The sequence below is a fragment of the Cydia amplana genome, chromosome 21 (genome assembly GCF_948474715.1).
Source record: "Cydia amplana chromosome 21, ilCydAmpl1.1, whole genome shotgun sequence".
Classification (NCBI taxonomy): Eukaryota; Metazoa; Arthropoda; class Insecta; order Lepidoptera; family Tortricidae; genus Cydia; species Cydia amplana.
The window spans coordinates 9,195,328-9,210,478 of record NC_086089.1 but is presented as its reverse complement, the minus strand read 5'-3'; the positions used below and the strand labels follow the sequence as shown (position 1 = coordinate 9,210,478).

The 15,151-nt window shown below is 39.3% G+C and overlaps 1 protein-coding gene across 1 annotated transcript in view; it reads right to left on the bottom strand.

Moving 5' to 3' along the window:
* Window positions 1–15,151, bottom strand: part of LOC134658214 (prolow-density lipoprotein receptor-related protein 1-like) — a 197,808-nt gene that overhangs the window by 97,614 nt on the left and 85,043 nt on the right. The window contains 9 exon segments of the mRNA XM_063513823.1: window positions 684–820; window positions 2,366–2,494; window positions 3,207–3,338; window positions 4,608–4,736; window positions 6,187–6,360; window positions 7,554–7,713; window positions 8,474–8,571; window positions 9,221–9,354; window positions 11,197–11,411. Coding sequence (XP_063369893.1) covers window positions 684–820; window positions 2,366–2,494; window positions 3,207–3,338; window positions 4,608–4,736; window positions 6,187–6,360; window positions 7,554–7,713; window positions 8,474–8,571; window positions 9,221–9,354; window positions 11,197–11,411 — 1,308 coding nt within the window.

The following is a 15,151-nucleotide window of genomic DNA, read 5'->3' as shown; positions in this document are numbered from 1 at the left end:
GAAGGAAATTATAAGGTATTTCTCATACACATCGTTTTTTGTATAAGTTTGATAAGCGAATTAATATATTATTAAATTATTTTTCGATGTATATAAAACTTTTTTTATTTGACTTCACTTTGAAGTAGTTTCATGGAATTTCTACTTTTGTATATTTGCCATTTTTACAGAGATTTGTCTTCCATAGAAAAACCTCTGTCATAGGTTAGATTTGAGAGACTTCCTAATTACCCAAGATAAATTCCAGTTTATTGGAATAGCTTATTCGTTAGATGATGTTCTTAAAAGCATCATTTGTGGCATTGTAGAAAACGGCCATCAAATATTATCAAACAGTACTGTTCAAAAAGTTACAAAGTACATTGCAATAAAAATGAGAAAACTCAAACAATCTCATATTTATCGATATTATTTTACTTTTATTTTATAGTACTTATATTAACTAAATTACAAAAAGCATAAACTGCTCCATAATTAGCAAAAAAATATACCATATAATTCACAGCTACTTTTTTACTCGACCACTTCTTATAGGTATAGGTGAACCAGGATCTATTGAGGGTGCGCCATGTTGCGGAATTTCACTGGAACTAATTTTTTCATACTACACTGAATTGTCACCCTATACATGAGAATAACAGCGCCCTCTTGACAATTATCATATATTACTGGTCAGGCTATACCTCAGAGTCCAAAGCGATATCGGCGACTGCAGTGCCATTGTATAAAAGCTCCCGTTGCGAGCCATCGAGCCGTGAGCGTTGGATCCATCCCCCGCCGGACAAGAACAGCCAACCGCGGACAGCGTCCACTGCTAAGGCTGCGGGACACGTAGAAATAAAATAAATATTTATGGCTCACCTGGTATTGTATTATCTTAGTTATAAATAGGTATACTGTCTTGCATGGTAGGTTTTAATGAAAATTGTACTCTAACATTAGTATTTAAGTCGTTACTAACACTTATATGGGTCTTGCCTGAAATAAACGATTACCTATTTAATTTAATTTATATCTTTGGGACAATCTTACACTAATCGACCTAATAACTTAATAAGACTGAAATCGATCCATCCTCCGCCGGACAGGAAGAGCCAACCGCGGACAGCGTCCACCGCTAAGGCTGCGGGACACGTAGAAATAAAATAAATATTTATATTTTTGGGACAATCTTACACTAATCCACCTAATAAGACTTAAATCCTGAATAGGGCTTGTGTTGTGGGTACTAGTCGGCGATATATAGGTATAAAAGATATAAATAAATACTGAAATTCGTAGAAAACATCCATAACTAAGGAACAAATGTCTGTGGGCCAAAACGGGTTCATGGGTGAATCAACTTTTAGAACACTTCATTTCGTGTCCCTAGACTCCCTGCCAAAGAAAAATTGATTTTTCAAAAACCATGTCCATATTTTTACTTTTTTTGTTTACACGGGCGTTATTAGGATCCATAAGTATTTAAGAACACATTAAAATTAACAACTTGATCAGATAAAAGTTACATTTTGTACGGTAACGCAGGAGAAAAAAAGTTATCTCCCTTACAAAAATCAGGGACACACCATTTTTGCCTTTTTCTACTGCGTTACCGTACAAAATGTAACTTTTATCTGATCAAGATTATAATTTATTGTGTTAATTAAATATTTACGTATCTAATAATGCCCGCGTAAACAAAAAAGTAAAAACGGTAACGTGGTTTTTGAAAAATCGATTTTTTTTTTGCTAGGGAGTCCAGGGACACGAAATCAGTGTTCTAAAAGTTGATGAATTCACCCTCATACTCATGCTCATGTCTAGTCTTGTCTTGTTTTGTGTTATGTTCTGTTGTCATTAGTCTCATTACATATTTCGCAGTAGTATGGCTTGTGACTTCAATATTTGACATTTGCATATATCGCATGGCTTGTGACGATATTTGACATTTGCATCTATCGCACTAGTATGGATTATGACGGCAAAATCTTACACTTATTTTCGTGTAGCCCCCATCCGCAAACCGCAAATACGCTAAAGCGCTATATGTACTGAGAAAGAAGATAGGCAGCTTCGTATCTCTATTCGCTGGAATAATTTGACCGGGAATCCCTACTTTCCTAACTTCTGCAGTAATATTATCTGTTCGAACACAAGATAGGTTCGCCCTTTCTATCAACTTCTAAATGGAAATTGTATTGGCAATGTGCGAAGTCGGTGGAGGGGGAAGTGGCGCTGATCGTCACAAACACAGGTAATCTTATGGAATGTCCGATATTAGTACTAGCGGCAGCCGCTTGAATTAATTTTACTCCATAAGATTTAACGTAGAAAGTCCGACAAAATGAGGGCAGCACCAGTCGTGCACGTAGCGAATACATACTTGTGACAGCTAGCGGATCGGTATCGATGAGAACGTAGCGGTGATCGCCATTTGCTCGCGCGACTTCAACCAGGTTGCGGCGGGGGTCGGACCAGTAGATGTTGCCAGCGACCCAATCTACAGCGAGGCCTGAATAGAGAAAATCATTATTAAATGCCGGACTAACAAATGTATACCTTGATAACTTCATAACTCAGGTTTCATAACACCATAACGACTCCTATTCCACTATTTAAAAAAAACATTAAGTAAATCTTGTAATTTTTTTAATCAAAAATATAATGATTGTCGTTCAAAATTCCAAGTTGTCAAAGAAAATGCTAGGTTTACTGGTTTGTAAGGATTTAAATTCGTTCTAATGACATTAAACGTACTGGCACGTAAAGTTCGCCACGCCAGGACAAGTAAAGTTCACAAATAAAAGTATTAGTTCTATGTAATTATTCAGACCAATTTTACAGCGCATTAGTTTGGCACCCCTGCATACATATTTGAATGCAGGGATACTAAGCCAATAGTTTTGTTGACTGTACGCAAGTGTAGTGCGTTACAATATGGTGCCGTGACCAGGATGATGAAAGACTATTGACAAAAATATATTTCACCAGTGTATCTATTGTATAGATTAGAGATGGTTCTTTTTAATTTCAGGCAAACGAGTAAACGAATCGCCTGATGGTAAGCAATTACCGTCACCTAAGAACAGAAGGGTCGCAGTGCCTTGCCGGGATTTAAGTTGGGAGTACGCTCTTTTCTTGAAGGTTTGAGGGTCGTATCCGTCCGGAAATACCGCAGTACATTCCACAGTTTAGCTGTGCGAGGCAGGGAGTTAATTTATTACCAGAAAGCCAGTCCACAGGCTGCGCATCGAGTGGTTCCGGCTGAGATACCAACGCCGCTCGCCCGGTGCCGTCGCGACGAGCGCGCGCCACTGCGCCGCTTTCAGAGTCCGCCCAGTATATCCAGTCACCGTCTACAACAATCAAATTAACATACAATAGTACATTACATACCTAGGGAGGTGAATTCGTAAATGCTCCAGATCGCAGGTGTTTGTGGCCCGAACCGAAGGTGAGGTGGTTTTACGTCTTGCCTTGGCCAGGAAGTGAGATAGCTTTTCGAGTAGCGGGATGAAAATCCCACTTACGGGCCTAGGGTGACGTAAATATTATTTTTTGTCACTTGGCCAACTATTTAGTTATTACATTATAAGTATACTTACTATAAAAAACATCACAATGAAACCAAGATTGTATACTTCAAGTTCATATCCGTTGTAATTCATACAATATTATTTATTGTTGAAAAATGATTTCTCAGACTATTTGTATCTATTTTATAAGTTCAAGGAGTCTTTGCACTACTTGCATGTCGAGCCGTGCTGAGTGGCATCCTTTTTGGGAAAGCTAAAATGTGTCACATTTTGAATATTTCCTTTAAATTTGAAGAATGTTGTTATTATTACAAAGTTAAATTCGGAGACATGGCCCAGTTAATTGATTATAAGTGTAATCAATTCATGCAGCTTAGTATAGTTACTAAATTAATTTTTAACAAGCAGAAATATCTGCGAACGATGCTATGAAGCTTAGAATAAATTTAAAAAAAGAATAAATTGGTGGCTCAGTTGGCAGAGCGCTGGAGTATCGATCCATGCGCCGTGAGTTTATATCACCCATGGCATTTTTTCACTTATAAATTTATTTGAAGCTAAGTATAGTTACTTTTAAAACATATTTGGGTTGTTACGTTAAGAGCCAACAGGAGCTGAGATTTAAATATTTTAGGTAAATATACCCGTCTCGCTAACGGAAGCGGCACCTAAAACTAGTGCGATAAGGACAAGGCGAAAAATCCTGCGTAAAAATCTCAAAACTCGAGGTTTCGTACTCGACTGTTTCCTCCTCCAAAACTTAACCAATCGTAACCAAATTTGAAAATCTAAATGATTATGACATTATGTGTCGGACCGTTTTGCTTTTTTGGCTAATTGATATAAGTTTTGAATAGCGCGCCTCTCATTGCGGCATAGTCAGTTAGGCCATTTTGGCCATTTTTGAAGGGCTCTAGCGCCTTAAAAAACAAAAATATCAAAAAAAGCAAAACGGTCCGACACAGATATTAACAATATTAATCTGTGTTGAAAAAATCATTGCTCTAGCTTCAAAACCCACGGAGGAAACAGTCGAGTACGTTTGTATGGAGAAATGACCACTCCTGTTGGCTCTTAACCAAATGTTACCTGCACGATAGTCGAGCGCGGTGCAGAGCGCGGGCTGCGCGACGGGCGGCAGCACGGTCCGCGCCGGCGCCGTCAGCGACAGCGCGCGGATCTCCCAGCTCAGCGAGTACACCAAGATTTCGTCTTCAGCTGTCACAGAATAACTTATTCATGAGGGATGATTTATTTCTTCAATAAGGGCCAGTTGCACCAACCACATTTCACAGACTGATCAACGTCAGCCCGCGCGCCCCGGCGCTTTACTATGAAACTTTCCATACATAAAAATTTAGCGAAATCTTTAACGATTTGGTGCAACCGACCCTTAGTATAGCAAAGGGGTTGGCAACTGTCAAATGTTTGCATAGGTGGCACCATCATAGCTTGTACCTTTTTCTATGAGAAAAAAACAAAAATTTGACACAAGTCTAGGGATTGACAGGGCAAGCTATGATGGCGCCATCTGCTAAATACTTCGACCGGCCAACCCCATTATAAAGTCTCAGACCAATTTGTACTTCGTGCTCTTTGTTATAATTTAACGTTTCGACGATTCAGAAAAGAAATGGAATCGTACAGCACCATCTTTATCAGCTCTCGAACTTGGGGCATGATTTTTTATATATTTTACAAATCTAGTATTGTATGCAATGGGTTCCCCTCATCTGGCATAATATTGTTTGTCAGAAATACATTTCGCATAACATGTATCGCAGAAACACTTTTAGTCGAATGATAATTTTGTATAACTATTACTTGGCATTACTATTTACTACGCATACAATACATTTTGCAGCATATCATTAAGCAGAAGATTACTGTTGCCGACTTTCATTTAGCATAATTTTATGTACCATAACCATCCTGCAGCATACTCTTATTATGGCATAATGATTTTTTTCTGCTAGCAGAAAAGTGGGTTAAGTTAAGTAAGAACTGCGACCCCCAACAAAATTGGACGTGTGCCAGAAAAGAAGGTTAGGTTATGTTATAATTGCGACCTCCTACAAAAACGAATGGCTGTGAGAAAAATAGGTTAGGTTAGAGCTACCGGTAGCGAACGGCTACCAGAAAAGTAAGATCAACTGCCATAAAAACAGATTATGTTAGAGCATACTAGGTACTGCAGCACATTGGTATGTCAATTAAAACCATTTATAACATCACCTTTAATTAAACTTGATAGCTTTATGCCACCAAAATAGTATGCAATACATTTATCTGCGAAATCAATATTTGTTTAAAATACTATTATGATCATCAACAGTATGCCAAAATATGGTTCTGGATTATAAAAGTCTGCGAAGTGATTGTATGCTAAATGATACTATGCGAAAGGTATTTCTGCCAAACGACATTTCTGCGAAGTAACATTATGCAATACAAATATATGACAAAAAACTTTCTGCAACACATTAGTAACTCGTATGCAATCAATCAACCTTTGGAGGTGCGTTACAATTTGGTGACGTGACCAGGATTTTCAATTTCTTTCTTTACATATCACTACATAGTACAAAACAAAGTCGCTTCCCGCTGTCTACGCAACAAGCCGGGGTGGGTCGTTAGTTTGTAATAAAGGCGATCTACATTAACTTACGAATGCACTGTGTCCCGTTAGCCGTGTACCCGGCCGCGCACACACAGCGGCTGCGCGTGTCCGACACGGGCAGGCACAGGTGCGCGCACGCAGACGCGGGCGCTCGGAGCGCGCATGCGCCCCGCGTGTAGTTCTGGCTCGCGGCGTCGTATACGCGGAGAGATAGCACGTTCTCTGTAAGGAGTAAATAAGAATAATGTAGTTACAGTTGGCAGCAATGAAAATGGATCGCTTTTTTTGGGAAATTTCCATATTATGAGACACGATTCATTTTCTCAATTGTACGTAAAATAATAGTACATATTAACTCTTTGACGATAAGACCACATGTTAAGCTCTATTCTTAAGTTGGTATTCCACCTGTCCAATATCTTGGTCAATGTGCATTGCGTCTCACTCTCTCACTAAGAAAAATGTGAGATGCAAATACAGATTGGACGGGTCGAATACTACCCTTAATCAAATTGATGAGTTATATCGTTTTAGTTGTTCAGATGTACAAATATTTCCATTTTTCAGTTTTTCAGTTGGGAAAACTCGGCTCCGTTCGGCTCAGCATTGCTCCGAGCAATTATTAAGGTTGACTCAACTTGACGTCCCTTTGCGTGCACGACCACAGATAAGATAATGGCTTGAATTTTGACAACCCTAAATAGCCGAAAGGGATAGTGCCATAACTTAGAAAGGGATATCATGATTCGACCCCGAATCGCTGTCAAACTTCGGTTTTTGAGAGAGAGAGAGATTCTTTATTTGTGAAAACACAGGTACAATGAATGGTCTTACATTATAGTTTAGTAGTCTCACCATTTTGTAGGAAGTGTCCTTTCTGTACGGTAGTACTATTACTTATTCTGTGTTGATACATGTAATATAGGTACCTATTGTAGGTACAAAAATGTTATCTGATTTTTCGAGAATGTTCTATATTTCTAAAGCATTCTTCAACACAAAGCAGGAACATAGGCATACTTTAAAAAAAAAAAAAACCGGCCAAGTGCGAGTCGGACTCGCGCACGGAGGGTTCCGCACCATCAACAAAAAATAGAGCAAAACAAGCAAAAAAACGGTCACCCATCCAAGTACTGACCCCGCCCGACGTTGCTTAACTTCGGTCAAAAATCACGTTTGTTGTATGGGAGCCCCACTTAAATCTTTATCTTATTCTGTTTTTAGTATTTGTTGTTATAGCGGCAACAGAAATACATCATCTGTGAAAATTTCAACTGTCTAGCTATCACGGTTCGTGAGATACAGCCTGGTGACAGACGGACGGACGGACGGACGGACGGACGGACAGCGGAGTCTTAGTAATAGGGTCCCGTTTTTACCCTTTGGGTACGGAACCCTAAAAATCGTCCACTCACCAGTGTTAGCTCTAAGCACCTCCGAATCCACGCAGGCCTGCGCGGCCTGGCTCCGCTCTCGGGGCAGGCGGCAGGCCTTCAAGCCTTCCCCGTCAGCCCACAGCAGCCGGTCGAAATGGATGTCCAGGGCCAGGGGACGCGCACCCGTTGCTAGCTCCACCTGGTAAGAAATTAGATATACAGGGTGCTTCCTGTAACAGGAGCAATAAATTAAACTAAAGGCTGTACTCCTCAAACTGACCAACATTTGTTCAGCAACTTTTAAAAATTATGAATCCTTTAGACTTCCTCTTTTTCATACAAAATAAATATTGCCTTCAATGTACGCTGACATCAGTGTGTTTGACGTTGCTTGTCACGCTTTAAACAACAAAATTTGCAATACATTGCGTCTTAGAATAAACTTTAAAGTGTAATAAAAATCAAAACACGAGTTATTTTCAAAAGTTGCTGAACAAATGTTGGTCAGTTTGAGGAGTACAGCCTACAGTTTAATTTATTGCTCCTGTTACAGGAAGCACCCTGTATATTAAAATTGATTTATATAGATGGTCAAGCAAATCTTGTCAGTAGAAAAAGGCGCGAAACTCAATTTTTCTATGGGACTATATCCCTTTGCGCCTACATTTTTCAAATTTGCCGCCTGACTACTGACAAGATCTGCTTCACCAAGTATACTTTCACGATTTTTACACATTATTAAATTGTACAACGGGACTTAATCGCGTATCTAAGTTTTAAGATTTACCTCCGACGTTTCGAGTCGTCGCCAGTCTTCTCCGAGACCACGGGGACAACGCCGTCCTCGAAACGTCGGAGGAGAATAACGCCGTTAAAATGTTGCACGTTGTTAACATCACCCATCCAAGCTCGTAAAAATTGTGATAACTATAATTATCAATTGCGAGAAAATAACTCACTGTAAAGAATTCACCAGTTTTGACATCTATGTACTGAATAGAAGCAGAGGCGAGATTGACCCAGTACAACCACCCGGTCTTTGGCTCCACCGTCAAACCTGTAAAACAAAAACTAGTTAGTAAAGACATACACACTTACTCGTAGCACACTGGCAAAAAACCACCGAAGGCGAATATTTTTTCATATGGTATAAACTAAAGTCTTTCTCTAAAAAAATCCCGCGCTAGAGTATTGAGCCGTACTAACAGATGACAGTTGTAAGTAACAAGGTGACAAAAAATAACTCAGCAAACGGATTTTTATATAGAACTTCCTCTTCTAAGGTGTTTGGTTTAATAGGGTATTTGACGACTAGTCAAATCAGTTTCTTTTTTCGAACTGTCAAAACTATTTGCCACTATGGAATCTATATGAAACACGCTAGTGTAGTAGTATGTGACGTCACTACTCTTTATAGTTATATACGGTTTTAAAATAGAAATTGTCTCTAAAAATAACTTCTGTCTATGTTTCTCTATTAATCTTCTGGTGCTATATTTTTCTTGCATGGTGTAAAATAATTTATTTTAAATACAGCAGAGCCATAAAGACGAAGTTATTTGAAAACTCATTCATAAAATACCCTAACACGCGATAATTTACTAGTAAACTAAAATCCCGTAGTCGGCTTTATAAAGTTCCGTATAATTTGCCATCACGATGACTTCTTTGAAAGTTCCATTTCTAAAATTGGTTTTTATGCTTACTATGGACCCCAGCCAGTAAAGGGTCGCGCGTGGCGTCGATGATGATTCGTCGTTCGCTACAGTCGCTAGCTGCGGCTTCCATTTTCGCGCCGACGCCGTCGCCAGTGCTCGACACCGCCCAGTACAGTTTGCCCCTGTCACAAACATATTTTCACCTCAGCAGCTCGAACAAGGGTACTTTGCTACTTAAAAACAGTGAGCAAAACGCGATTTTGCTCACTGTTTTTAAGTAGCAAAGTACCCTTGTTCGAGCTGCTGAGGTGAAAATTTAATTGTTGGTATATCTTAAGAAAATATGAGTGAATAGAGGTAAGTGATGAAGAAGGAATACATTTTTCGGGTTCTCTAATTATGTTCTCACTGCTGAGGTGAAAAGTTTTGTGAACTACACGAGATCATTGTTATTTACATCTCGTGCGCTTTTGAGTCCCTTACTACGCTCAAGATTCTAAATTAGATTCAATCGCTACGCTCGTGAATCTACTATAGAATCTTTCGCTTGCACGGGACTCAAAATAAGCACTCGAAGAAATATCAAACTTTGATCTCTTGTTGTACAAATAACTATTATTTACAACTAGCGACCCGCCCCGCCTTCGCACGGGTTAACAAATTATACATAAACGTTCCTCTTGAATCACTCTATCTATTAAAAAAACCGCATCAAAATCCGTTGCGTAGTTTTAAAGATCTAAGCATACATAGGGACAGACAGATGTAGTGCTACTATCACTCGGCGGTTGCCGAGATAGTGGAGTACAGTGCATATACAAATCTCTATGCAGGGGAAATCTGTCATGTCTCTAGGTGACTGTATTTACTAAAATAGAAAAAACCGACCAAGTACGAGTCGGCCTCGCGCATGAAGGGTTCCGTAGCATTAGGCAAAAAAAAAAGCGGCCAAGTGCGAGTCGGACTCGCCCATGAAGGGTTCCGTATTTAGGCGATTTATGACGTATAAAAAAAACTACTTACTAGATCTCGTTCAAACCAATTTTCGGTGGAAGTTTACACGGTAATGTACATCATATATTTTTTTTAGTTTTATCATTCTCTTATTTTAGAAATTACAGGGGGGGGGGGGGACACACATTTTACCACTTTGGAAGTGTCTCTCGCGCAAACTATTCAGTTTAGAAAAAAATGATATTAGAAACCTCAATATCATTTTTGAAGACCTATCCATAGATACCCCACACGTATGGGTTTGATGAAAAAAAAAATTTTTGAGTTTCAGTTCGAAGTATGGGGAACCCCAAAAATTTATTGTTTTTTTCTATTTTTGTGTGAAAATCTTAATGCGGTTCACAGAATATATCTACTTACCAAGTTTCAACAGTATAGTTCTTATAGTTTCGGAGAAAAGTGGCTGTGACATACGGACGGACAGACAGACAGACATGACGAATCTATAAGGGTTCCGTTTTTTGCCATTTGGCTACGGAACCCTAAAAACAGCAAAGAAATCACGTTTGTTGTATGGGAGCCCCACTTAAATATTTATTTTATTCTGTTTTTAGTATTTGTTAATATAGCGGCAGCAGAAATACATCATCTGTGAAAATTTAAACTGTCTAGCTATACCGTTCATAACAAAACGCGTCTATTACGACAGATATTACCGCTAGGTGGCGCAAGCGCGAGCAGGCGGTCGTTCCGTAGCGGTGCGCGGCAACTACTATGGCTAGACACCAAAATTGGTGTGGGCCGCATGTACTTATAGGTACTTGTAGCGACGCGGCGAAATTGCGATGTGTACAGTCGCATGTTTTAATTTATGCCCCATTTTTGTACCTTGTCACAGTGAACGACGCTAGAGACCTCATGCTATTGTCACTGTGACAAGGGTACAAAAAAGGGTCATAAATTAAAACATGCGACTGTACTTCGCTTACTCTAACACCATAAATACTTACGGTCTTTTTTATGGGGATTAATAATGTTTCCTTAAAAAGGAGTTTTTTTTTTCACTGTACCTTTGTACATCCACGGCAATAGCGGTGACATTAGCAGCGGCGCAGAGCGGAGAAGCCCTCTCCCCTAACGGTCCAGCGGCCCACAGTTGGGCTTGCACAGCGTAGTACAGCACTTTAGCGGCCCAGTCTAAAGCCAGGGCACCTCCAACACCGGCCGCTTCCACTACGGTCTCAGCTGTGCCGCCGGTAAGGCGAGTGCGTTTTATCTCGTTCGTCTGAAAATGTAAGATATTGATGACGTCAATGGACGGCGCTCAGGGAGCCACTAATACACAACCAAATAATGCTCAACCCAAGAATGTACAGCCCAATAATTGGCGTCCATGATGGACGCGGATTATTGGGCTGTACATTCCTGGGTTGAGCATTCTCGGTCCGCGCAAGTTTGGTCCGGGGCGATAACACGAAGCCACTATTTTCACAGGGCAATAATGTACGACCCCATAATTCGCGTCCACTAATTTGAGTCCCTTGGCTTTCAATTATTGGGCTGAACATTATTGGTACAGGTCGAGAAAGCCCGACCCAATAATGTACGACCCAATAATTGGAAGCCAAAAACCAGAGACATTCTTTTTTTTAAGGGAGCTGTCAAAATTAGTAGTGACGTACTGACATGAGCTCTTGACAGCTCAAAAATAATCGGTTTTTCCAGTGACATCTATCAGTGACATTGACAGTATTGACACTTGTTGCTTAAGTTGCTTTACAATTTCTGTATCAATTTTTATGTTTCATGTATTTTTGCGAGGAATACAGAAGTACGGACGTGACTCGAACGAAGACGGCTAAGTGTAGACGTGGCCCATTTACTTGCTGAGCGAAATCAGAATAACCAATGGCGTCTGGACTGGAAGAATCACATAACCCACGGCAAGCTTCAATCATATCAGTACAGATGCAAGAACCCTGTTCTGAGTCTCTGATCCATAAGTGTGCTTAGGCCTTAGGCCACGTGTCGGCATCCTCGATAACATCAATCAATCCCACAGTGACTTGTTACCTGATACGACTGTTACCTGATACGACTTGCAGGTAGTTTTTGGCATTTGAAAAGATGGTAACTTTGGGAATTTTGTGGGACTGATATGTTCAGCCTATACTTGGGACAAACCATGTAAAAAATATGTGTCAATGAAATTCAAATATTGTGAAGAACATTACAAGTTGCTCAAGTTGTCGTGTCGGCAGTACCACTTCTACGACCGAGCAGTCTTGATACGCCGTGTCTACGAAGAAAGACTCAGAAAACTTCAAGACGCATCAATCACATGCAAGTTAGAAGAGCCACAATTAGAGCCCAAGTACATCGCAGACCTGCAGGATTTGAAGGCACAAATAGAAGAACTCTTACACTACATGCAGATCACCCAACCAGCACCAGCAGATGACGTCGCAGAATTGGCCAGGGTGGAGTTAGCAATGAGAAAACATTACACACAGAGATTCTGCATTACTAAAGACAACAATCATGACATGTGGGAAGACCACTTGAAAAACATTATAACAAAAAGTGAAGTGAAAAACAAAGACAATGATCGTGAGTTATTAGAACAGTATGCTAAAGAACAGTGGTTATTAGAATTAAGAGCCATAGTCCATGATTATTCACCAGACTTGACATCACCGACTACTCACTTAACAACTAATCAAAATTAGGATTAGAAGTAAATTTAGAAAAAATTAAGGATACACCGATAGTTAATAAGCTAAACTTAATGTCGTGTTTGCCAATTGGCGATAAGTGTAATACATTTTTAGAAACGTATGTAGATTTTAGTAAGACTAGCATTAATGAAATGTATTATAATTATCACTATGGCTACCCCATATTCAACTATGTGCCGTCCCAGGAAACATGGGCATAGATCGAATATTATAGCCAATAGAATTTATTCGTATGATGTTGTAGAATATAGCCAATAGAATTGTATCTCGATATTGTAGAATATACTTGTTATTAGGATTTACTTGTTATTAGCCTATGTACTTATTAATTTATTTGTTTTTAGGCTATGCACTTATTAATTTACTTTTGACATATTAGGTTATGCACTTATTAATTTACTTGTTATTCACTTATAAACGGTGGTGGCCGAGTGGATATGACGCCCGAATTTCAATCCGGAGGTCGCGGGTTCAAATCCTGGCTCGTACCAATGAGTTTTTCGGAACTTATGTACGAAATATCAATTTACCACTAGCTTTTCGGTGAAGGAAAACATGCAATACATCTGCGAAGAAATTCAAAGGTGTATGTGAAGTCCCCAATCCGCTTTGGGCTAGCGTGGGGACTATAGCCCGAGCCCTCTCGCGCATGAGAGGAGGCCTGTGCCCAACAGTGGGACGTATAAAGGCTGAATTATTATTTATTATTATCACTTATAAATAAAAATTATGCTATGAATACATGTTTTTTTTTTTCATGATGTTATTACCCGACTACGGCAAAGCAAAAGGAGGATTATGATTTTGACCATTGTATGTATGTATGTATGTATGTTCATCTGTTCCCTCATAACTTCAAAAGTACGCATTATAACTTTACAAATGATGTGTCATTCGAATTGTCCGCTGGTTATAGGCTTATAACGTCACATTAAATTGATCATGGCGCCCTCTAGAGGTCATAAAGTCAGGAACAAAAAAATTAAATGAAGTACAATACAATACTCTTTATTGCACACCTCACATACACGTAGTTTACAATAAATGTACAATAACATAAACAAAGACAATAGAGGTAACAACAGGCGATCTTATCGCTTAAGAGCGATCTCTTCCAGACAACCTTTGGATATCGGAGACAAAATAATTAGAATATACGGTAGGTGGCGCAAATAAAAAATATGAAAAGTCGAATTGAATATAACCAAACAACACAAACAAAACATTAATAAAGATAAACATACTTAAATACCTACATACAACCATAAACATACATCTAGACATACATACATACATAAAAACTACAATATATACCTATTAAATAAAGAAACAACAGTGTCAATTATTATAAAAATAAAAACTAAGGTAGGGAAAGATAGTATTCCTTAAGGTTATGATGCCGTGTCATATATCATTTGAAAGAGCGTAATTAGCACATTTCAAATATGTACATATTATAAGCTTTTGCCCCCGGTTTTGCTTGCATGTACCCAGTGCCGGCCCGAGCCCTTGATCAGGGTAGAGCGAAATCGGGTTTTGGCGCCCTTCGTTGAAGTTTTCAAGCTTATTTTCCATTTTATTCGAAGGGGTGCCCTTCATACTAAATGCGTCGGGCGTAGTTCGACGTAGGTGGCGAACGACAATACCAGGCACCTCACACTAAATGCGTCGGGCATAGCCCGACGTACGTGTCGCACTGCAATGCCGGGCACCGAAGGTGCCCTCATACTAAAATAAATAAGTTTTTGGCAAAAATTTCATTTTTGGTACAAGCTTTTATAGCTGACTGTACTTTTCTTACGACAGACAACTAATACTCATCGAGACAATTCTAATAACCCCTAACACAATTAGGTTGCGTTGTTTCATCACAGAGTTCCTATGGCCACCTCCTGTCTCCATCATCAGATCAGCTCGATGGTACCATAATATTGCATTGTCACCCGACTTACAATGTCAAATAACATTGAGTTTTTCTTTATTGATTTAAAAGCCATTTAAATTATGAGTGGCCACCATAAATTACGGGGCTTACGGTCACGTGATCGCCTTACGCCCCTTACGGTCACGTAATCGCCTTACGCTGTCTCGAGTTTATCATTTTTTTCCCCACCTCAAAAAGTGCCCAGCGCCGCTAAAGAAGTTTTCACTTCAAAAATAAGTTCAAAAACTAAAACCCGACTACTGAAAAATTGCGCTCTTAAAAGTATGAAACAAGAAAAAAATTCATCTCGAAATCGCATTTAGAAAATATTTTATATTTATTATCTTTAAATTATAGATATTC